Source organism: Mesoplodon bidens (assembly GCF_964165515.1).
Source record: "Mesoplodon bidens genome assembly, chromosome: 1".
In the NCBI taxonomy this organism is placed as follows: Eukaryota; Metazoa; Chordata; class Mammalia; order Artiodactyla; family Ziphiidae; genus Mesoplodon; species Mesoplodon bidens.
In genome coordinates, this window is record NC_138176.1 from 198,980,639 (window position 1) to 199,005,925 (window position 25,287).

Genomic DNA, 25,287 nt, shown 5'->3' on the forward strand with positions numbered 1-25,287 from the left:
TCCCGTAAGTCCTGCTGCTTTAAAGCAACGTCCCCTCCTCTCTCCTCCTTCAGGATCGAGTCCAACGACCTGCCCCTGCTGACAGCTGTCGCCAGCACTCACTCTCCGTACGTCGCTCAGATACTCTTATAAGCTGACGCTCAGGACAGCTGCTCTGTGGAAGAAGGGTCAGCCGCTCAGCCGAAGGAGGGAGGACAGACGGCCGCTCCCCAGGACCGCGAGGCCCGGGCAGGGCAGACGGAGCCAGTCCTGCACGCTGGGCCGGGCCGGGCGATGGCGTGAGCACGTCGGGGCCCAGCAGCGGGGCTGAGACGTCTCCCAGTTCCAGCGCGAGCTCCCCAAGCTGGGGAGAGGGGTCCCGCCGTCCTGAGAAGACAGCGCGGGGACCCCGGGTCAGCGGCCGGGTGAAGCCCGCGCGTGCCACCCTCCGTTCCGGTGGCTGCGGCGTCACCATCACCGTCTGGTGCAAAGCACGGAGGGCCGGGAGCTCCAGGGACCCGCTGCTTCCCCGTCTTGTCCCAGTTTACCGTGTTCGAGATGCAGCCACGAGTAGGTCAGGGATGGGTCGTTGGTGCGATCAAGGCAGAAATCGGCGCGGCATCCTCAGCCCGGCCCTGTGTGGTCCCGTGGCAGCGGCGAGCTCCGCCCGACCCCGCCCGGCTTCTCCGGACGCTTCGCAGCTCTCGGCAGCCTTTTAAGCGGGACCGTTCACCAAAGTTGGTTCTGTAAGCTGGCGAGTGGTTCTGTGGCTGAACTCCTCCAGCGGAAGCCACCTTCTTCCTATACTAGTTAATACATACGACTATTTATATTTTAAAAGGCCCAGCTGTCCTGGTGGGAAACGAAAGCTGCAAGGGTGCAGGAAGACCCATGAAACGAATTCGTTTGAACGTTTATAAACAATCCAGATATGAGCTGAATTTTTACACTATCATCTCTGTGCCTTCCAATCCCTATGTCCTTTTCAAAACAGCTTCCCAGAAATTCACTGCCCCGTAGTATAAAAACTTGCCAAAATGAAGCATTGTTTATTTATGAGCATAGTTTGCTTTTTAAAAGACCTTCATATTCTGTTGACGTTAACTTTAGTTTACTGACCGTGAAACAGATGATGTACTGACATCCAGGGTAAAGGAAAAGCCTCTTGGGTCAATGGATGGTTAAAAGGCAGGGGGCTGACCCAGTACAGCAGAACTGTTACACCTGCAGATATTGAGGTCGGTTCGTTATAACCAGGCTCTGATTTCCTTCTCTTTTATGAATTGATGCCGGTCCTTTCCATGTAGCCTTTGCCCCTAAGAATATGAAACGACTTCCCTTTCAGGAGTTAAAATGACTTCATATTTTCTACTTGATAAAATCCTGATCCCAAAACCCAAGTTACATACATCTGTGTCTTTACTCTCTGACACATGCACGCGAGTTATTTGTTTGAAAGAGGAGAGCGGCAGGACCAATGGAGAAAAACAGGTGTGTTCTTTCTTTCTTAGGAATAGGTCAAAACGGCAGCCTTCCCCTCTTTTTAAATAAATCATCTTTGTTTCTTTTGGCGGCTTGTAGCATCTTTGTTCCCTGACCAGGGACTGAACTCAGGCCCTCCGCAGGGAGAGAGCACCGAGCCCTAACCCCTGGACCCCAGGGAATTCCGCCCCCCCTTTTTTTTACGGTGTGAAATGCAGAGAGGCGTGTTGAGGCTCTTAAGATCTTGGATTTGTATTGTATGCCTTTCTCTCATAAAAGTGACGTTGTCCATTCTTCCTACGTTTTCTGTTTCCTCTTGCCTGATGTCTGGCACGAGACGGGTGTTCCAAGTCCCTGGCTCCGTGGCATCGCGGCGGTTGTCGTGGACCTCGCCCGTGGCCACCCTCTCCCCGTCCGTGCTGAGTGAGGTCATAGCGTCCCCTCTGCACCGGCTTCGAGCACCCGCAGTCTCGGTTTCCTTCTCCTCGTTCACACGTTCTGGGCGCTTCCCATCCCTCCTCCCCTCACCTTCCAGGGCTTCACAGTCAATAACTAGGAACAGAATCAGTGCACGTAGCAGCCCGGTGAGCAGTAGACCCGGCCCAGGGGACGCTGAGCTTTAAATGGCCGATTTCTAAACTCCACGCATTACAGATGCGGCCCAGCCCCTGGAAGCTGAGGAAACTGGCTTTGCCTCTGCATCTCCTGTCCCCTGCCTCCCCCGGGAGAAGGTGACAGAGGAAAAGCACTCAGGACCCTAGGCGGCCCCGACCCTCACGGCTGCCGCCTGCACAGCAGACCAGGGATGTTGCTGCTCGTTCATAAACCCTCCCCTGGAGAACATCCACCTGTGCTCTCTCCTAAACTCAGCCTCCTCCCAAAAGCGGAAAAGAATCTCATGGAACTGTGTTGAGACACACACCGGACCCCACCTGGTGGCCTGGGTCTGTCTTAGCCCAAGAGGCAAGGAAGGGACCTGCCTTCGCCCAGGCCCACCTCAAGAAAAGAAACAAAAGTAAAAAAAAAAAAAAAAAAGGAAAAATAGAGAAAACTACCTCAGTTGACAGGATTCCACCTTTAGGGTTTCTTCAACTTTGACGTCTTACCTGTTGAGTGCACCTTTTGTAGCATCTTGCTTTTCCACGCAAGCTGGGAAGCAGGATAGAGCGGTGTGTGCCCGCGTGACCGTGATGGGCCTCTCTCTAGCATGTCGCGGTTTTATTTTTCATAGACTGACAGGTGATATGAATGTAAAGATCATTGTGTACGTTTAAACATGACAATGAAAACTTAAAATGTAGCTTCCATACTTGTGCATAATTCCAAAGTATTTTATTTTTATCAGTGTTAAATAGCTTTTTGTACAGGCTTCAATCCATTTTTCTGAAGTGTGTTTTTTAATGAAAGTAACTCCAAACTTTTCACATCCCATGGAACTGCCGTTTACACATCACAACTTTTTAAACTTTCCATATTTTTCAAAGTTAACTTTTTTCGAGGGAGGAAAATCCCTGCCTGCTAAACGATACTAAACTGTTGTTTAGGCCCTTCGAATTAGGTCCTGAGATTTTATAAAATTCAGCCTGTAGCTTTTTAGGTTCCTCACTAGACTTGGTTGTACATAAAAATAAAGAATATAAAGTGATCCCACGGTTCTTTTAAATATCTGGATTTTTCCACTAACACATACTTTTGAAAGTATTTTGTTCATGCATACTTTCACCAATAAACTGAAAAAGTCTTTAGCTTCTTGGTAAATGTGAACCATTTGTTTTCTCTTGTGCTTTGGGGGAGGGGACCTTTTAATATACTGTTTGCCTAAATCAAGCAGCCCCGTCTGAATGTTAATTTTTAAATGTCCATCTTTGGTGAACCGTATATCTTGAAAGCAAGACTGCAATGTGCTTAAATTTAAGTGGTGTTTAAAAAGGAGAAAATTCTGGGATTGATTTGTTACTACTGAAGTTCCATTAAGACAAATTGGTAGGACTTTATGTTTTTGATCAGTTAAATAGATATCAATGTCAATGTATGGAAATTTTTTTCTTCAAACTTGTTCACATATCATTTTGATCCATTTTTATGTGGCATTTGGTGCAATAAACCTTCTGAATTTATCTTGAACATTTTCCTGGTACTGCCTATGATTTGTTTGTTACGTTCAATCAGACTTAGACGTCTCATTTCCAGTAATTCATGCTGACACAAGCCCACTGTATATGTCAGTGACCCTCAGCAGGGCTGTTTGGGAAACGTAGAGCCTCTTTGGTGAGCATGGTGATGGGCGAGAGCTCCTGGCACAGTGTGGGCAGGGGCTGAGGGTGATAGGAGAACATCTTGTCACGTGCAGGGCACCCCGGAATGAGGAGTTATCCCACCTCCCGTGTGACTCACAAATATCCTGCTGACATTCAGGTGGGTGAAAGCCTTAGTTTATAATGATCTAAGCTGAGAATTTAATTTTGCGTTACATACAAGCACAACACATTTCTCTCATGAGCTTACTATACGCTGAATTTTCCAGGAATGCCACTGTTGTATATAAACTGAGGCAAGATTTTACTTTTGTAAGGTTTAGGATTTCAGCAAGAACTCACATCCATTTGGAAAACCCTGTTACCCGTAGCTGCGCTCCTCATGAAATCTGTCGTCAGCGCAGTGTTCTGTATCATCTCTGCTTGTAGCGGTTGCCTTTGTGGAGATTCCATTCAGGGGCAAGTATCTGCTTCGTTCATTATATTTTCTAATCTACTAGTGCCCCAATGTCAGTGTATTAAAGTATATGTTAATATAAGTTGTCAAATAGTACAACTAGGGCATTATAGTGGTTTGTTTTGTTTTTTGCGGTATGCAGGCCTCTCACTGTTGTGGCCTCTCCCGTTGCGGAGCACAGGCTCCAGACGCGCAGGCTCAGGGGCCAGGGCTCACGGGCCCAGCCGCTCTGCGGCATGTGGGATCTTCCCGGACCGGGGCACGAACCCGTGTCCCCTGCATCGGCAGGCAGACTCTCAACCACTGCAGCACCAGGGAAGCCCTTAACAGATTTTTTTTAATGCACAAAGACACCTCAATTGGATTTAGTGAATGATAGATAGTAGGAGGACTTTGGGACGGTTTAATCCATGATCTCTCTAATCCTACACAAAATTAGTTCAGGTGGAAAATAACTAATCCAAGACTCCTTCACACACACTGCAATAAATCTCACGTGGACCCAGCTCAAAGTTCAGACCACATAGGAATGTCAGCAGCTGAACGCTACCTTCCTCAATACAGAGCATCCCTGGGGCAGGACCTACCAAGGAGGACTTCCACGGCTCCTTGCAGAGTGTTTCAGATGGATATACAACTAACTGTCAAACAGACATCTCCTGATAAACAGATCTCTGGCGAGAGAGGGTAAGCAATATACTAGGGCAGTGGCAAGATTCTCCAGCGGAGCAAGGAGCCTCTCTCCATGTAGGGAACAGGAGTCTCTGAGTGTATTCCCTTTTCTATCACGGAAGCTTGTTGTCACACTCAATATTGAAACGCTGGATGACTACAGAGTGGATTCGCTGTGGTATTATGCAGAAGGATGTCAGGAAATAGTTGTTCATTTGAGTACATGCTTACACACTCTTTACTTGATTCTCATGATAACTCTATAAAATATTCAGGACAGATACTAACATCCCCATTTTACTAATGAAAAAACCCACATCGGGAAATATGCAACTTGTTCAAGATTCCATAGATAGTAACGGGGAAAAAAACCTTGAATTTGAACTGGTATATTCTTACTCTGCTAGGCAGTCTGTGGGGTTTTTTTTTTAAATAAATTTATTTATTTATTTATATTTTTGGCTGTGTTGGGTCTTCATTGCTGTGCACGGGCTTTCTCTAGTTGCGGCGAGTGGGGGCTGCTCTTTGTTGCGGTGCACGGGCTTCTCATTGCTGTGGCTTCTCTTGTTGCAGAGCACGGGCTCTAGGCATGCGGGCCTCAGGAGTTGTGGCTCACGGACTCTAGAGCGCAGGCTCAGTAGTTGTGGCACACAGGCTTAGTTGCTTCGCGGCATGTAAGATCTTCCCGGACCAGGGCTCGAACCCATGTCCCCTGCATTGGCAGGCAGATTCTTAACCACTGCGCCACCAGGGAAGCCCAGTCTGTGGGGTTTTAAGAAGCATTATAGATTTACCTCCATCTCACAGACTGAGAGTTTTCTCACGTTTTGGAAACTGACCAGATGGCTGTGCTCTCCAGGTTAAACCATGTGATAAATAAGCGGTTCTAAGGACTGAGCCCCACACCTCCTGTTTTCTGTAGCTATAAAATGGGAATAATACCCACCCAGTCACTATATGGACATCACTGTGGAAATGGAATATGAATTACAAAACGTTCTGATAGGTTGAAAGGAGCTATAAAACTGATTATTCATAGCATTGCTATTAAACAGCATTCTCTAATTCACACGTTAAAACAGCTTGACTTTTTCTTTGATGATTCTGAAAAGCAAATGATTGTACCTCCTGCTCTTTTGGTAGCTTTGGCAGCTTAGGTGGTCTGGAAACTCTTGGCAATGCTGCCTGGCTCTGCCGAAGGAGGATGGCCCGTTTGGAGTTTCTTTGATTGGTGTCCTCATAATCACCCATATGCCAGGCAATAAAACCACGACTGAAGCTTTCTTCTGCATCCATAATAGAAGGATTTGGTTGCCTGAAATAGGAACAAATCGGTTGGTTCTCAAATTGGAAAATTGTTAGAAATAAGGCCACCAGTTTTCAGATAGTTGAGATTTGTCTGTGTCTGTTGTGATTGTGATGATTTCTAGCCACAGAGCTTGGGAAAGCTAAGGCCCTGAGCCCTCAGCCAGTGTCCTGAGAAGCTTCTGGACTCTGCCCCTCCACTTCCCTAGACATCCAGCTGCTGGAGATGCAGGGAACTACCTGCCTAGGTGGACACTTATCCAGGAAGCTTGTTGATGACATCACCCTGGTACCACGACTGCTCCTGGCATCCTTCAGAGCCAAGTAGGCAAGATGCTAGGAATTTGGGGGCAGGCCGAGGCCTTGAGTTCTCCTGCAGGACACGCCTGTCGGGTTTGAGACTTCAGGGGATTCAGGGAAAAGCCAGCTTGGTGATGACAGACTCTGACTTTGGACAGTGCGTGGGAGGAAAGATCCAGGCTTCACTCTCTTTCCCCAGTAAAATCACGGTCTCCATTTCAACACCCCTTAATTAGAATATTATCTGAGGACTGTTTCCCCATTGTAAAGGGCCAGGTCTGGGGGAAAGGACAAGAAGGATCGTAGGATAAGGAGATGATCGTAGGATAAGGATTTGCCATCTCTTTTGGAAGGCTATTGTCACCCAAGAGAGCTCGTGGGGCTTCTTACCTTCTTACCTTCATGTAAAAAGCAGACCTTCATTCTGTTTTATGGCCAAGTAATATTCCAATTTGTTTATCTATTCACCAGTGGATGGATATTTGGGTTGTTTCCACCTTTTTTTCTACCTAGGACTAGAATTGTGGGGTTGTATGGTAATTCTATGCTTAGCTTTTTGAGAAACCACTAAACTGTTTTCCATAATGGCTTCACCATGTTACACTAACACCAGCAATGTATGAGGGTTCTAATTTCTCCACATCCTCATCAACACTTGTTATTGCCTGTCTTTTTTATTTTACCATCCAAGTGTGAAGTAGTATCTCATGTGGTTTTCATTTGCATTTCTCTAATATCTAATTATGTTAAACATCTTTTCATGGGTTTATTGACCACTTATACATCTTCTTTGGAAAGCTGTCTATTCATATCTTTTGCTGCATAATTTTATGCAGTTGTCTTTTAAATCATATAGGAAAAAAAGAGTTAAAAACCAAAATACATTAATGCTGACTTTTTAATTTACCTATGCAGTTACCTTTACCACTGACTTGTTAATTATTTTGTGTATTTGAGTTACTGTTTATTGTCCTTTCGTTTCAACCTGAAGGACTCCCTTTAGCATTTAGTGTAGGGCAGGTCTGCTAGGGACAAAAATCTCTCAGTTTTTATCCGTAATGTCTTAATTTCTCCTTCATTTTTGAAGGATAGTTTCGCTGGATATAGAATTTTTTGGCTAACTTGTTTTTCTTTCAGCACATTGAATATATCATTCCACTGCTTTCTGGCTTTCATTATTTCTGCTGAGAATTTAGCTGCTAATCTTTTTTTTTTTATACATTCTTTTTCTGTTAAACCCCGCATTTGTTTATTTATTTATTTTTTTGGCTGTCTTGGGTCTTCGTTTCTGCACAAGGGCTTTCTCCAGTTGTGGCAAGCGGGGGCCACTCTTCATCACGGTGCGCGGGGCCTCTCACTATCGCGGCCCCTCTTGCTGCGGAGCACAGGCTCCAGACGCACAGGCTCAGTAGCCGTGGCTCACGGGCCCAGTTGCTTCACGGCATGTGGGATTCTCCCAGACCAGGGCTCGAACCCGTGTCCCCTGCATTAGCAGGCAGATTCTCAACCACTGCGCCACCAGGGAAGCCCTTAGCTGCTAATCTTGAAGATCCCTTGTATACAATGACTCATTTTTCTTCTGCTACTTTCAAGATTCTCTCTCTGTCTTTGCCATTTGACAGTTTGACTATGATGTATCTAAGTGTGGGTCTCTGAGTTTCTCTTACTTGGAGTTTGTTGAGCTTCTTGAATGTGTCAGTTAATGTTTTTCATCACATTTGTGATGCTTCTGGCCATTATGTCAAATATTCCTTCTGCCTCTTCCTCTCTTCCTCTTTTCCTTCTGGGATTCCCATTGTGCTATGTTGGTACACAGTCTCAGAGCTCTGTTCCTTGTGCATTTTTTAAAAATTCTTTTTTCTTTCCATTTCTCAGAATGTATAATCTCAGTTGATCTAGATTTAAGTACACTGATTCTTTTCTGATAGCTCAAACCTGCTATTAAGCTCCCACTGTGAATTTTTTATTTCATTTATTGTACTTTTCAACTCCAGAATTTCTATTGTTTTATATGTATGATTTCTATCTCCTTATTGATATTCTGTTTGTCAAGACCTTGTTCTCATACTTTCCTTTAATATTTTAGACATGGTTTCTGTGAGGGGAGGGTCCAAGTTCAGTCCATCCCTTCCCTTCTGTTCCCAAGAAACTCTCTGTGCTCAGTACAGGACATGGCGGCAAGCTCACAAGTCGCACTGCATGAAAAGAGCTCAGAGCGCAGTCAGTACATACCTGTTCCCTTTATCTTGAGCATGTGTAAACTTTCTCAGAACCGCTTTGCTATGCATGCGTAAATGGCCCCCAGGTGCATCCCCAACTTTGTGTATTTCAGACTCTAAGGGGTAAGAGTTGGGGTCCTTCTACTATGGCACAAAGTGAGGTGAATGCAGCCACGCTGCCCACTGCAGCTGCCAAATGGACCCACGAGCCATGGGGGTCTGCCACACTGCAAGGAGATGGATCTTGTGTACTCTCTCCTCTTGAGGTAGGTAAACAATGTACCATTTGAGCCTGCATGCCTGTTGTCTGCTCTCAGTGACCTTGAGTCATGCACTGGTCTCTTCCCTGGCTGGCACTTACCTGCCTGTTAACTTTGGCTACACTCATGTTCTGTTCTATCCTCTGACACAGTCTAACCACCTACGGAAGCAGTTTCCCTTAGTATTTTGAGCATATTTGAAATAGCTGACTTAAAGTCTTGGTCAGCTAAATATATCTGTGCTTCCTTGGAGCCAGTTTCTATTGACCACTTTCTTTCCCTGTGTATCAGCCATACCTTCCTGTTCCTTTGCCTCATAATTTTTCTGTTGATAAACTGACATTTGAAATAATATACTGTGCCAGTTTTGGAAATGAGATTTTCTCCCTCTCCCCAGGGCTTGTTGTTCCTGCTTGTTTTTTGTTTTTTCTTTTCTCTGTTGTTGTTTTTTGTTGCTTTTTGTTTGTTTTTGGTGGTGGTGGTGATATTGCTGTTGTTTACTTTCCTGGACTAAGTGTTTAAAGTCTGTCATGTGTGCTCCCTGAATTTTCTGCTTGGTTAGCTTAGTGGTCAGCTAATGATTGGACAGAAATTTCCTTAAATGTCTCAAATCCATGTGTTTTCTGGTCTTTGTTTGTGTCTAGGCATACCTTCAATGCCCCAGCAGACAGTTTACAACTCTGCCTTAGCCTTCGTTTCCTGCTTTCATGGAGCTTCAAGATCAGCCAAAGGTCAGAGATTAGGACCTTCTGGGGCCTTGCCTGGGCATGTGCACAGCCCTGCACGTGTGCACAGCCTTCTAGATTTCTAGGCATATGTTAAGAGCTTTTTGAAATCCTCTAGAGACATGTCATTTCCCAGTTTTTTCCTTAAAGATTTTTGGTCAGCTTCTTGTTTGCCCCAACTTGTATTTCCCTCCTCCCCCCAGACAACTGTAATATTAAATGATTATTGTTTTTGACGGGTGCTTGTGAGATAGAGATGTTCACACAGAGGTCAAATAATGACAAGCCCTGAGAATGGAGATTTTCCAGGGATTTTCAAGACAGATCGAATAATGAAACAAAACAAAAAGATAATCTACTGAATGGGAGAAAATATCTGCACATGATATGACCAATAAGGGATTAATATCCATCATATATAAACAGCTCATACAACTCAACATCAAAAAACAAACAACCTGATTAAAAAATGGGCAGAAGACCTGAACAGACATTTTTCTAAAGAGGAAATGCAGATGGTCAAAAGGTATATGAAAAGATGGTCAACATCCCTTATCATCAGGAAAATGCAAATCAAAACCACAATAAAATATCACCTCACACCTGTCAGAATGGCCATGATTAAAAAGAACACGCTAATAAAGATGTTAAAAAAAAGAACACAAATAACAAATGTTGGCAAGGATGTGGAGCAAAGGGAACACTGGTACACTGTTGGTGGGAATGTAAATTGGTGCAGCCACTATGCAAAACAGTATGGAGGTTCCTCAAAAAACTAAAAATAGAGCTACCATATGACTCAGCAATTCCACTCCTGGGCATATATCTGGAGAAAACTATGATTCAAAAAGATACATGCACCCCTATGTTCATAGCAGCATTGTTTAACATAGTCAAGGTATGGAAGCAACCTAAGTGTCCATTGATAGATGAATGGATTAAGATGTGGTGTTATACACAATGGAATATTACTCAGCCATAAAAGAACGAAATTTTGCCATCTGTGACAACATGGATGGACCTGGAGGGCATTATGCTCAGTGAAATAAGTCAGACAAAGACAAATAATATCTGATATCACTTACATGTGGAATCTAAAAAAATACAAGAAATTAGTGAATATAACAAAAAAGAAGGAGACTCACAGATACAAAGAACAAACTAGTGGTTACCAGTGGGGAGAAAGGGAAGAGGCAATACAGGGGTCGGGGGGAAGTGGGAGGTACAAACTATTAGGTGTAAGGTGGGCTCAAGGGTGTACGTACAACACGGAGAATATGGCCAATATTTTGTAATAACTGTAAATGGAAATTAACTTTTTAAATTGTATAAAAAATTTAAAAATCAAAGTTAAAAAAAATAAAGAGCTTGAGTTGGGATTTGAACCCAGCCATTTACACACACACAGACACAAAATCAAATATAACAGGGCTTCCCTGGTGGCGCAGTGGTTGAGAATCTGCCTGCTAATGCAGGGGACACGGGTTCGAGCCCTGGTCTTGGAGGATCCCACATGCCGCAGAGCAACTAGGCCCATGAGCCACAACTACTGAGCCTGCGCGTCTGGAGCCTGTGCTCCGCAACAAGAGAGGCCGCGATAGTGAGAGGCCCGCGCACCGCAATGAAGAGTGGCCCCCGCTTGCCACAACTAGAGAAAGCCCTCGCACAGAAATGAAGACCCAACACAGCAAAAATAAATAAATAAAATTAATAAACTCCTACTCCCAACATCTTCTTAAAAAAAAATCAGATATAACATTTCTCTGAGTAGGAAGCTTTTCAAGGCACTTTTGTGTTTCCCCTTCAGTGACTGGTCGGCTGCTAGTTTTCACAGCTACCATGGTTGTGAGGCTATTGGTTTTTTCAAGGCTACCTTGAAGCTGGAAAGAGAGGATGGGAATAGAGCAATTTTAATTCAAATTTAAAATGTCACAAAGTTCGTGTTTCTTTCTAAGATGTAACCATTTTTCTTAAATACGTGCTCCATGGATTATTGAAAGCATTTGTTCATTCATTTCCAATGTTTGGAAAAAGGTGATTTTGACAATTTTTGCCACTGTTCTTATTTCTTTTATGGAGGAAATATATTTTTGGAGGTCCTTACTGCACCATTCCTGAAGTGGTTTCCAAACTGAATTATTTTAAAATGAAACAAAGACTATTTAAGAAAAAATCGTCTGTGCCTTCTGTTTCCACTCCATTTGCCCCTGCTCCAAATGCTACTTGGTGTTGCTGTTACTTCATCGTGATGGTTCTGACCCCAGCTGACAGCAGCCTCCTTCCTGAGATCAAGTCACCTCTTTTCAGACTTTCAAGTAAGACTTCCAAGACTTCCAATTCGTGATTGTGGACACTGTCCTCCTTTTGGCTTTCTACTGGGCTTTCAAAGCTCTTTTCTTTATGTCTCTCCTCTTACTTCTCATATTATGTCATCTACTTTTCTTCTGGAATAATCTTTTATTCTTTCGGCTCCTTTATCACTGGTATTCCCTAGGATTCCATCCTTGATTCTCATCTCCCGATATACAACCACCCATCTCCAAATCGGGAAATAGCCTTTATATCTGATGATCCAACCAACATCAATATACTTATGTGTAGGGCTTCCCTGGTGGCACAGTGGTTGAGAGTCCACCTGCCGATGCAGGGAACACGGGTTCGTGCCCCGGTCCGGGAAGATCCCACATGCCGCGGAGTGGCTGGGCCCGTGAGCCATGGCCGCTGAGCCTGCGTGTCCGGAGCCTGTGCTCCGCAACGGGAGAGGCCACAACAGTGAGAGGCCCGCGTACCACACACACACACACACACAAAAAAAAAAAATATATATATATATATATATACACACACTTATGTGTAAATTTTTTACTTTCAGCTCTAAAAATCTAAGTACAAATCCCCAGGTTCTCACTAAACATAGTACCAGGAATCTCATTACTAATAATGATAACTGTTTCTAACATTCATTGAGATACATGAGGTTCCAGACACTACGCTAGTTGCTTGATATGTATTACCTCTCTCTAATCTTTATTATAATCCAACATGATAGATGTCATTTCCTACTTTTTACCTCTGAAGTTAGACTAAGTAATTTATCCAAGATCAAACAGTTAAAAAGCAGTAGAGCTGGGATGTGCACTCAGAGTTGTCTGATTCTAAACGTATATAATTACCTCATCTGTAAAATGGGGATCATATTATAATACCTACTCTTTATAAGGACTAAATGAGTCAATACCTAGAAAGCACTTAGTATCTGGCCCATAGTAAAAATTCAATAAAATGTTGGCCATTTGTATTTTTATTATAGGATGCTGCCTTTCAACTCATCTTCCCATCTCCCTGTTTTCTCTCTTCCCCCAAATAGACCCTCTTCTTCCTGCGTTCCCTTTTTCATTCAATGCCATAACCGTTTCCCCAGCCACCCCCAGAGAGGCACATCAGAACTGCCTTGGACTTTCACATCTCCTCCATCCACCCACATTTTGTTGGTTGCCAAGCCTCGTGGAACCTTTCTCTAAACGACCTCACCATCCCCATCTCTCACTCGGGCTCCCATCAGTGTGATTATTCCAATTTTACTTAACTTGCCTTTCTTCTTCGGGCTCTCCTTTCTCTGCTCTGCCTGCTCAGCGAACAGTTTTCAACAGCTATTACGTTCCATGTATTCTTTCTATCACAGAGATTTATTTATATCGCTTCCTTACTTAAAAATTTAAAACAGCGCTTCGTCGCCTACAGAACTAAGCACAAAACCTTCGTCGGGAATTCGAAACACTGCACCATGCGGCCCCTGTACTGCACCCCAGTCTCACCTCCTGTCACGCCCCAAACCAGTGCCCTGTGCTTCAGCCACACGACGGTCTTCCCTCTGCACACCAGAAAGGCTCACACCTCCTAGCCTTTTTTTTTTTATGGTATGATTGCTTTTATGTAAAGAAGAAAAAATTCATACATATAATAGGTTGGTATACTCGTATTTTTTCACAAATAGGATACATACAAAACTTAAAGGAAAGAAATTGATGGGGGTGGGGTGAAGAGAGATTCAGCTGTTCATTTTACTCCTTTGTGTATTGTCTGAATTTTCCTACCAAACACATCTATTAGTTCCATTTATATTTTTTAACAGCTTTATTGGAGTATAATTGCTTTACAAGGGTGTGTTAGTTTCTGCTGTATAACAAAGTGAATCAGCTATACATATACATATATTCCCATATCTCCTCCCTCTTGTGTCTCCCTCCCACCCTCCCTACCCCACCCTTCTAGGTGGTCACAAAGCACCGAGCTGATCTCCCTGTGCTATGCGGCTGCTTCCCACTAGCTATCTGTTTTAAGTTTGGTAGTGTATATATGTCCATGCCACTCTCTCACTTCGTCCCAGCTTACCCTTCCCACTCCCCATCCTCAGGTCCATTCTCTACGTCTGCATCTCTATTCCTGTCCTGCCCCTAAGTTCTTCAGAACCTTTTTTTTTTTTTTTGATTCCATATATATGTATGTTAGCACATGGTATTTGTTTTTTTCTGACTTACTTCACTCTGTATGACAGACTCTTCCTTATGGATGGGATTGCTTCCCTGGTTCCACCTCCAGGCTTACCTTTTGATTTCCCACCCAGCCTTAAAAATGCAGCTCAAGCTACCCCTCCTACAGAACATTCCTGATTGGCTATCTGACCTTCAACACTGTTCACACACTGTTCACTCCTACTTTACTTTGCATCTTCCTGAAAGGGAAGGAACCCTGTCATACTTTTTTTGGGTCTTCAGTGTCTAGCAGAGTTCCTGACATAGAACACGTTTCCAGTCGAGTTTGCTTGCTTCTCTCAAGGTACCCAAAGATGGTCTGTTGTTACCTCAAGGCAGAGAGTCTATGACTGCATGGGTTGGAGGGTTTGCAGAGAGGTGGGATTGAGTTCAAGTTCACACTCTCTTTTGCTAGTTGAATTTTTTAAACTGTGAGCATGTAATTTTTTTTTATAATAAAAGATGTCTAAATGTTCCTTAAAAACTGTTGGTTGTTTGGAAAATGATCAAAGTTTTCCTAGCAGACTGGACAGCACAGAAATAGGGTCAGAAGATAAAATAGACTCCAGCACTGAGTTAGGAAATGACTGGCTGGGACTTGCTTATATAACTGTCTAAAACCGATGGGACAAACTGAACTTTGATGTTGACACTTGTGCCAGAAAACATACTCTGGGTGGCTGAAGAGCAGCCCTTCGAGAGCAGTGCTCTGCTTGGTCTTCTGGGTTCCCGCCTTTTTGTGTGAGCTGGGCCCGCAGGAGACTCCAGGGCAGCCACCTGGATTCATGACCCAACCATTCAATGAACTCTCAGTCTGTTGGCAAAATAACCAGATTGAATTAATATGCTTACTTAAATTGATCAGAGCAGCTGATTCTTCTGAAGATTGACCTCCCGACAACAGTCTTGTCCAGGAGCAAAGCTGTTTCTACTGTTTGGACATCTGGGTTCCCTCTGGTTGAGTGAAAATTGTTCTAATAAGTGGTAAAATTACTGTCTTTTGGATTCCAAAGTTAAGGAAACAAATCGCTAACTGTTTAAGCCCCAGTGAGTCAGTCTGGTTGCCTTATACATACCTGGCGACAGTTATTCACTAGAGTTTCAATAGAGAAAGATGTGGAAACTTCCCTGCTGGGCTCAGCATTTTCCTTGCAGCATCGTAAAGTGATGTAACCCTGTGCATTTCTTGCCTGTGAAGAGGCCTGGGGCTGTATCTGTAGAGCGACTTAAAAGCACCACTACTTATTTCCCCAGCAAGCTAGTTCCCGTAAATGTTTGCTTTCTTGCAGGGTCATTGATATCTGCTCTTTCCATTTCCGGAAGTATTCAAAAGCCATTGATGGCACAATGGAAACTTCTGAGAAACACATTCCCAAACCATCTGGCAGGATCCTTGCTTTCTTGGAGAACAGGCCTTCTATAGTACATTTGCAGGAAAATAAGACCCCAGCTTTTTAAAGATCTCTGCATTTACGGTATGGTCCACACCTAAAGTCAGAATCTGCCAAGGATACAATTAGGGATTTCATGATGTTTAAAATTGTGTTTTTCTCTTCTGAACTGGCCTCCTGCATTGATGGAGTGGGTGTTACTGCTGACACTGGAAGCCACATATGTCCAATGATTTTAGAGACAGACAACAGCCAGAGCCCAGGGTTCCTTCCGAGCACACAGTCGGGAGAGGTCACATAAAGCATCATCCCCTGAGCCTTCTCAAGAGAACTTATCTTAGAGGGGTGGTGCCACAGAGGTGGACCTGGGGAGATTGGGGCGGCTGCAGGTCGGTGTTAGCTGTGTCATCATTTAGTTAGGTCAGACCTCATTTCTTACCCATTGACCTTCCTTCTCTCCCTGCCCTAGAGAATCATACGTGAGGACGTTGCATCTTACTTTCAAAAGACACCGTCTTAATCCTCGGGTCACACTTACTTGATCCTGGATCAGCAGCTGTCATGGAGATGATTAAAAAGCATGAAATTATCTTGATGTTTCATGTTTGGACAAAGTGAGTGCATGACTATATTTAGCAATTTTTAAAATATAAGTTTTAATGCAACTGGAATTTATCCTAGGTTGTTTGTTGCCCAGGAGATTCTTGTTGAGTGGAAAGAGAAAGAGACTTATTTAAAAAGCTAATTCTTAGTAATTCGTACCCAAAGCTGCTTATAAAGACTTGTCTACAAGATGCCGACCTTCCTTCTTTAATGTGTAGTCTTCAAGATGCTGGGAAAATCAAGGTTCTACCTCTGAGTGATAACTTAACCAGTTTACAATAAAGGTCCAAGGTTAAATGTAACTGAGTGATTAGGACAATGTGTGGTGATGTACAGCCTCAAAGATGCAGAAGCCACCTGCATGATTGGTCAAGTCTTCAGACAACAAGAGTCTGAACCCGAGTTTTTTGAACAGAGATTAGTATGTATTCATCAGTGTCCCAGGTCCCTGGAGACCACGCAGAAGGCTAACAGTCTATGTAAGATAGACACATGGCATGGGACCAAAGCATCAGTGCATGAATACACAATTGCTTATTTACCTCTGTACCTGTCAACAGCTACTAAGAAGTTATTGGATTGCAATAAACTTCCAATGTTAATCATTCATGATGAAATGCAGAAGAACATTTTTATGCCTGTTTGAATCTTTTACTCTTGTTTAGTAGTTCTCTCCTTACCCAAATAACAAAAATGCCTACTATCAGTTTTACATCATTAACAATTTGAAAACAAACTTATTAAATGGGTCTGCATATCTATGGGCACAAACTATTTTGCAAAGTAGATAGATTTATATTTATAAACAAAACTGTGTGGTTCACATTAGCATGAAACATACCACCTCAAGGATGAAAATGAAATTGCTTTCCAAAGAAATGTTAGGGAAAACACAAGAGATGCATCCCCAAATTGCCAGTGTAGCTATTTCAGACATAAGAACATTGCTTGAATGCTGTTTTTAGACAGAAAGAGATAACTAAATGTAAGAATATTTATTTTTCCTTTAAGTAGAAAAAAACCCAATCTCTTGGGCTCTCTTCAAGGAGGAGAGCATCTAAGGCTTGTGCAGTTCTGTAAAATTACACACACCATATGCTTCAAACCTCAAATTGTGATTATTTTGATTTGATTTATTGCTTTTATTCCATAGGAAACACAACCACTTTATTTGAAAGACTTGTTAAATATTCTACCACTCGGCTGGAGTAAAGAATTTATTGGAACAAGAGAGGTCTTGCATGACCCTCAGTGGACAAACACTTCTTCATTGCTTTGCCAGATTGTCTTCCCCGAGCTCCGGAATGTGGAGCTCACGGCTGGTTGCCCTTACAGATGCCAGCTGGGCTTCCGGTCACCCGGGTCATGCCATCGAAATCAAACATGTTGTCTTCCTGTGCCTAGTAACACACTCCACAGGGTTCTTGTTGCCAAGAGTTGGTCCACAACGTGGATGTACACAGAGGAGTTTACTGATTTTCGTTCAGTATTTTAAATGATTTATATGAAGTGACTATCACTTGCGCTCACTCAGAGGCAGCTGTCCAAAAGCTTTCAGCAATGCAGCATGTTAGACTGTCTGGGGTCACCTGTGAGGAATGTTGAATGGAATTCCTGATGTTGCTGGAGATATGGGCAATTTTTTGTAGGGCATCCAGGAAGTCCTGCCAGTTTCAGCAGCATGGGGCATCTCTCCATGCTGGTGCTTCCTGGGTGACACTTGCTTTTTTTGCCTCCAGATCAGAAAACCACAAGGGGAAGAAAGGGCAACATGTATTTCATCTGTGTGGCAGCAATCCTGGGGAAGGCTGGTAGGGAGAATGTAACAGTATTGACTCAATTTAGTTTTGGACATGCTTATCTATCCAGATGGTGAAGCCTGACCTTCATTAACTAAGGATAAAGTTGATACAATTTCGTCTTAGTTCCTTTGGAATCTAAGGATATAGAAAATTAGACCAAATGGTTCAAAGAGCCTCAAGGACCCATTACCATCTTCAAACGCTAGCAATATATAGCCAGTCTTATTGAATCTCTATCTTACTTACTAATCCTCCCTCCGCCAAGACATCAACTCTCAAAGATGTAAAAACTCTTTTTGCTAACATCATCACAATGCCATTATTTCTCCTAAAATTTTAATACTTTCACCAAATATTCAGCATTCAAGATTCTGGCTAGTTCATCAATGTTATGACTTTTTTTTTTATCAGCCTGTTTGTTAGAAACAGAAGCCATGTAAGCTTCACACCTGTAATTGCTTAAGGCTTTCAAGTTTCCTTTAATTCATAGGTTCTCTTCATCTCTATTCTCCTCTACCTCCCCCTCCTCCTCTTCCTCCTCGTCTTTCTCCTTCTCACTATTTGTTGAAGAAACACAATTTCTATAAAAATGGTGTTTCCATTTGTCCTATGAAATTTCCCACATCTGACATCTCCAAGTCGTCATTTAACATTTTCTGCCATCATCTTATTTCCTATACAGTGTTGGTTGGATTTAGAGGCTTGATCTAAGTCAGGCTGGGTTTTGGGGGCAAGACCACCACGTTAGTTTGCTAGGGTTGCCATCACACAGTGCTGCAGACAGGTGGCTGAAGAGCAGAAATGTACCGTCCACCATTACAGAGGCTGGAAGTCCGAGATCTAGGGGTCAGCAGGCCTGATTTCTCCCAAGGCCGCTCTCCTTGGTGTGTAGACGGCCGTCTTCTCCCTGTGTCTTCACATGGTCTTTTGTGTGTGTGTCTGTGTTCAAACCTCCTCTTCTTATAAAGACACCAGTCAGATTGGATTAGGGCCAACCTAATGACCTCATTTTAATTTAATCACCTCTTTGAAGACACTTTCTCCAAATGCAGTCACATTCTGAGGTGCTGGGGGGTTAGGGCTTCAACACAGGCATTTCGGGAGTGAACAAGTCAGTCCATAAGGACTTTCCAGGTAGCTGTCTGCCCTTCCATCAAGATGTATACAAGATCGGATCGTTTATCTTTTTGTGGGTTTGGCAGCCACTCATGATCAATATCTAGATTCATTCATTTGACTTTGCAAAGTGGTGATAGCCTAATTCTGTTGTTACTTCTTTACGTATTAGCTAGATTCTTTTCTTCTTTTTTTTAAGTTGATTCATCTTCTCTTTGGTTTGCAGTGGTACAATTTGTATTAGAAAGGCGGAATTAATATTTGATTCTTTCCATTTATTTACTCATTTTCAAAATAATAGGTTGGTTCATTGGAATCCTCCAATGTGATCAGTTTGTTGAGGCTTTTTAACTGACACTGTGAACTCATGGATGTTCACGTCTGTGTACATGAAGGTGTGATGTATATTAATCCACTGCAGTTATTACCTTTCCCTCAAGTTGTCCTATATTTGGCCAGTGGGAGTCTCTGCAAGCTTGGCTTCCAAGTCCCTCAGACAGGACTGCAGTAGTCTTGGAGAGCTTCGTTATCTGGTATGGCATGATGTGCCAGGCTCATGTTTTCCATTTCCTCTCCAGATCCAAGAAGCTCCAGTTCCTTTTAGTGGAAAAGGTGTTTGAAGAGCAGAATCTGAGCACTAGGGGAGCTCACAGCTACTGAATTGATTTCTACATCTAGGCCTTTATAGTGAGTAGAACTATGAACCGGATGTATGTAAACATCCATCATCATACATATAAGTACATATATAATTCCAATCAAATTCAGGGTTTGCTTTATCTTAACATCTGTCTTTCCTCTTTCACACTCCAAGAATCCTGGTCTCAGCCACAGCAGGAATGATTAAATAAGAACCCCACATTGCTGCCCATTTGCTTTCACACACGACACACGCACAACAAAGTCAGACACAGCTAACACACCCACCAAGCTTTTTGCAGCTCTTTTTGTCCTTAGATTTGTACTCAGATTACTGTGCTTTCAAATTCCTGGGAATATTTCCTCTCTGTGGGTTAAACCATCAACTGGGTACATATTTAGGGTTTTTTTCTCATTTTATATTTAAATAAATTTATTTCATAAATAAGAACTAAGATATAAGGTACATGTCTTATATGTCTTACGTAAAGTAAGATACGCACATGGTTTCAAAGCCAAACCAAGTGTGGCACCAGCAGTGCTTTCCTGTTTTTCTCGTCGCCCTATGTGTCTAAGCCAGAGAAAGGGTTGGGTTTGTGTGGTGGCGGATTTGGAGGAGGAGGTGATGCCTGAATCGTGTCTTACTGAACAGCTGCAAAGAGTGACTCCAATTCTGGGAGAATCTGTCTCGAAGGCCTTAGGGAAGAAACCGTTTGTTCTGCCACCCACTATGTAATTCTTCTTTGAATTTTAATGAGTTAGCCTTTAGGCTGCTAGACAGAAAACAGCCGCTGTGTTCTGTTTAAACTCTGCCATCTTTCTACTTTGCTGTAGAGGCTAGAAATGAGAAGTTTTTGTCAAATATATGGTTATGTGCTCCAAAGTAGTTCGTCTGGATCTGTGAAGTTCCATCTCGTGATAACAATTTGGAATCTAAATATAGCAGTATTATCTAAAATAGATAAGCAACAAGGATGTATTGTACAGCACAGGGAAATTCAGCCATTATCTTGTAATAACTTTAAATGGAGTATAATCAATAAAATTTTAAATTACTTTGCTATATACCTGAAACAAATGTAATATTGTATATCAACTATACTTCAATAAAACAATAAAGCATAGTGTAAAAAAAGATAAGTATATTTTTTAAAATAAAACAAATACAGGAGTTTTAATGGAAACAAAATTAATTAATTAATATAACTGTTTTAGAAGCCAACTCCCACCTATCCTTCAAGCTCAGGGGACCTTATGGAGCCTTCCTGATGTCTCCCCAAAGTTTAGATTCCCCAACATCTGTTTCCATGACACCCGCTAAAATACTCCTATTGTAATAGGCATTGCACTTAGTTGTTACACTTTAAGTATCTAAAACACAAAGCATGGTGCCAGGCACAAACAGGCCATCCACAAATATTGGTTTATGTAATATTTCTATCACTGCATCCAAATATACTCTAGTATAATTATTCATTTAGGTATCTCTTTCCCCCAACTATTCGATAAACTTTTTGAGGGCAAGAACTGTGTCTTCCTTCCTCGGTACCACACTTGTCCATAGTTTGGATGGAATAAAGAACAGAAGTGATACTATTGAACATAGAATTAGAATAATAGAGGATAAACCCAGTATCCTCTTGAGGATCATATCATAAGGATGAGGCCACCTTTGAAAGTGATGAATAGCATCCTCATAAACTCTCAGCTGCTGCTGAATGCTACAGTCTGACTTCTGTACCCTCAGACCACAAAACATAATGTGAACGCTTCAGTATATTCTATACATATTTTATCTATTTATTTTTCTCTTTTGGCTGCATCGGGTCTTAGTTGCAGCACGTGGGATCGTCGTTGAGGCATGCGGGATCTGTCGTTGCAGCACGCGGGCTTCTCTCTAGGTGTGGCGTGCAGGTTTTCTCTTCTCTAGTTGTGGCGCGCGGGCTCCAGAGCGTGTGGGCTCTGTAGTTTGCGGCACGTGGGCTCTCTCATTGAGGTGCGTGAGCTCAGTAGTTGTGGCGTGCAGGCTTAGTTGCTGTGTGGCATGTGGGATCTTAGTTCCCCAACCAGGGATCGAACCCGCGTCCCCTGCATTGGAAGGCGGATTCTTTTTTTTTTTTTTTTTTTTTTTGCGTTACGTGGGCCTCTCACTGCTGTGGCCTCTCCTGTTGCGGAGCACAGGCTCCGGACGCGCAGGCTCAGCGGCCGTGGCTCAAGGGCCCAGCCGCTCCACGGCACGTGGGATCTTCCCGGACCAGGGCACGAACCCCCGTCCCCTGCATCGGCAGGCGGACTCTCAACCACTGCGCCACCAGGGAAGCCCTGAAGGCGGATTCTTTACCACTGGACCACCAGGGAAGTCCCATTTTCTATCCATATTTTATTATTTCACTTTTAAAGCAGTTAATTGTTTTAGTCCACCTGGAATTTATTTTATTGTATATTATGAGAAATAGATGTAATTTTACTTTTTCTAACAAGTTAGCCAGTTGCCCCAAATCCATTTTTTCTGACCCAGGCAAATAACTCTCCTACGGAACGACCGGATAACCATGCTGATATGAACATGTGGTTTCCAGCCCCAGGAGGGTCTTCTGTACTCAGAACAGCGATCTTCTCACATATCCTTGTGCACATCCTTCTAACCCCTCCAGCAGCTACCCTACACTTTCCTTGTTTCCTCAAGACCTATTCACATCTCACTCCCATAACTTTCATTTGTCCTCCTAGGACAGAGCCTTGTACAATACTTCATGGACCACTGAATGGTACACTTAAAATGATTTAAATAGTCATTTTAATGTTACGTATATTTTACCATCATAGAGAAAAACTCAGAAAGACTTCCTGGAGAACACCAAGGCTGTCAGGCCTAAGCTCCTTCACCCACCACCACCAACGCGGACCACACACCTAGGTACAAGCACATCTCCAGCTGTGTAGACAGGGAAGTCCATCTCCTTCCTCCTGGCCTCTGGGAGTGAGGGAGTCTTCCTCCTCCTCCAGGGCCTCCATCGGGCCCACGGCTGCATCAGCACTTACCTGAAACCAGGGCCCCACAGCCCTCAGCCCTTCTCTGGATAATGTTTTTCACATCCTAAAATAGCCTACTCTTGGCCCCTCATGCCACTAGTTACTATTCACATTTTCTTCATTTCTTAATCAAAAATTTTCAGAACTGGAAACCGTGTACAAGCCCCTGTGTCCCCATCCTTTGAAGTAAAAGCCTTTTGCTTTAGTCTCCCAGGTCTCCCCTGAGTCTCTAAAGGCTGCTCCAGAGTTAATGATTAGGAATGTGAAGATGTAGAAACAAAGAATAGCTGTTGGGCCAGGGAACTAGCAAAAATTTAGACTGTAAATCCACCACATGGCAGAATCACCGAACTCCCAGTTCCTTGAAAGATACAGATAAAAGTCTGACACACAGTTCTCAGTTGTTTCTACAGGAAGCAGACCCACCAGATGAAAAGTGCTGACCGCAAGCACGTAGACCCTAAGCTGTTTGAAACCAGAAGGTTGATGATACTTGAAACTTCACCTTGATGCCAACCAATGCGAGATTGTGCATGAACTGATCACACACCCTGCAGGCCCCTCCCTCACACTGCCTTTAAAAACCCTCCCTGAAAGCCATTGGGGAGTTGGGGTCTTTTGAGCATGATCTGCCCATTCTCCTTGCTTGACGCCCCGCAATAAATGCTGCACTTTCCTTCACCACAACCTGGTGTCAGTAGATTGGCTTTACTGCATGTGGGCGAGTGGACCCAAGTTTGGTTCTGTGACAAAACGACGGCTTGTACTTGTGACTCCACTCCCCCCCCAACCCAATCACACCCCACCTGCCGTATCTGAGCTTCCATCCCTCGTTTCCTTCTCCATCTCACAAATCGTTCTCATTGTCCTATTCTCACCTGGGTCTCTGATGACTCCTGTCTACTCTCTTCATGGGTGTTTTCTGGGTCACATCTCCTTTCGCTCAGCATGGTGCTCCTGGTTCTCCGCTGCTTCTGCCCATCTTCTTTCACAGCCCTTCTCCTTCTTTCCAACAATCAGAGTCCCAACGCCCTACAGTTCTGCTCTTATTTCTCTGGTCTTCTCCCTTCTCATCCACACCTGTATTTCTGAATACAACCCAACTATGATGACAAACTCCCAGCACACATTTCACATGTTTGTCTCTCTGCTTGTTACTGTCCCATGGGGACTTCAGATCCACCTGAGCTCATCACCGCATCACTGTTAAAGGGACATCTTGCTCATGTGTGGTCTCAGTCGGTCCACTATCCATCCAGTTATGCATGCAAACTGGAAATTGGGAATTGCCACAGCTTCCATCATTAGGTTCATCCCCCACACCCAGTACCTAAGTCCTGTCAAATTTACACTCCTTGATCACTCTGAAACCTGTTTCCCCTGCCCATCATGCCTCCCATTCCTTTAGATCACCACCGTTCTCCTCTAATAGATACCTGCCTGTCCCCCTGTCTCCACTGATTTCCCCACTCATGCCCACCCTCTACCCAAAATGTAAACCCGACTTCATCACTTTGGGTATTGTGTAGAAGCGTGGGTGAGTACACTGTAAGTCCCTTCTTGGGGCTCCCATACTCTGGAGGTCAGAACTCAAGAGTGAACTCTTCCTGGTCTGGCTCCTGACGACTACTCTGGTCTCACCTGTCCCTGGACCATCCACTACACTATTGGATCCAGCAGCACGACAACATTTACTGCATCAATCACAGCTATTTATCACTTCTGGACTTTGGTACTGATGCCTGCTCTTATTAAAACACTTCTTCCCTCCTCATCCTTTGTTACCAAACCTCACCTTTTCAGACCCCTCTACAGAGAGCCTCCCTGCCTCTTCTCCTCACCCCTGTGCTTGGTTATATGCATAATACCCGGCGTGGCTCTATCATTCCTCTGTCCATGTGTCAGAATTATCGATGTGTCTGTTTTCCCCACTACACTAGGGGCTGCTTGATGGAAAAGGACAGCACTCCAAAAGGATTTATTGATTTACTGACTCAATAAACAAGTGGCCCAGTTAAAGACTATAAACCAAAGTGGTCAGAAAAGGGTATTTCCTCTTCTTGGAATATCAATGGGACTATTTAACTTGGAATAAAATGAATTTCAAGAAAAATGCCAACGCTGAAGAAAAACTTTCCTTCTGACTATTAATAATTTCAAAACACACATGCGACAGGGACTCCTGGATTTTTTTTTTTCTTCACAGTCTTCAAATATCCCAATCTGAGCAATGCACCTCTCTGCCCCATCTCTGTGCTCCATGAACGTTTGGGGAAATGCCCCAGTCATGAAACTAATGGTAACACTGATGAGAAGTGATGTGCCAGATGATAAATCCACCACCACTAAAAGGTAAAGTCTTTCCAAACTCAAATTGTTTGAAGTGGTTTGACCCTTAGCAGGAAAACAGAAGGGAAAAAAAGTTTTTAAATGATCATTTTTTAAAGCAGAAAGCAAATAATATATCTCCAAAGAGTCCAGTGCCCTTAGACAAAATTTTATGGAAAAGGATAGAAT

General features: G+C 43.4%; 2 protein-coding genes across 5 annotated transcripts in view; one reads left to right on the forward strand and one right to left on the reverse strand.

Annotated features, from left to right (window-relative positions):
- FNIP2 (folliculin interacting protein 2) overlaps positions 1-3,585 on the forward strand; it is a 128,740-nt gene extending 125,155 nt beyond the window's left edge. For all 4 annotated transcript variants that reach the window (XM_081241310.1, XM_081241312.1, XM_081241311.1 and 1 more), the window contains one exon: positions 54-3,585. In XM_081241310.1, coding sequence (XP_081097436.1) covers positions 54-132 — 79 coding nt within the window. In that variant the 3' untranslated portion in view covers positions 133-3,585. The remainder of the gene's footprint in view (positions 1-53) is intronic.
- A 2,217-nt stretch (positions 3,586-5,802) lies between these two features.
- The window catches only part of SPMIP2 (sperm microtubule inner protein 2), a 105,125-nt gene continuing 85,640 nt past the window's right edge, over positions 5,803-25,287 (reverse strand). The window contains exon 4 of the mRNA XM_081242237.1: positions 5,803-6,160. Coding sequence (XP_081098363.1) covers positions 5,893-6,160 — 268 coding nt within the window. The 3' untranslated portion in view covers positions 5,803-5,892. The remainder of the gene's footprint in view (positions 6,161-25,287) is intronic.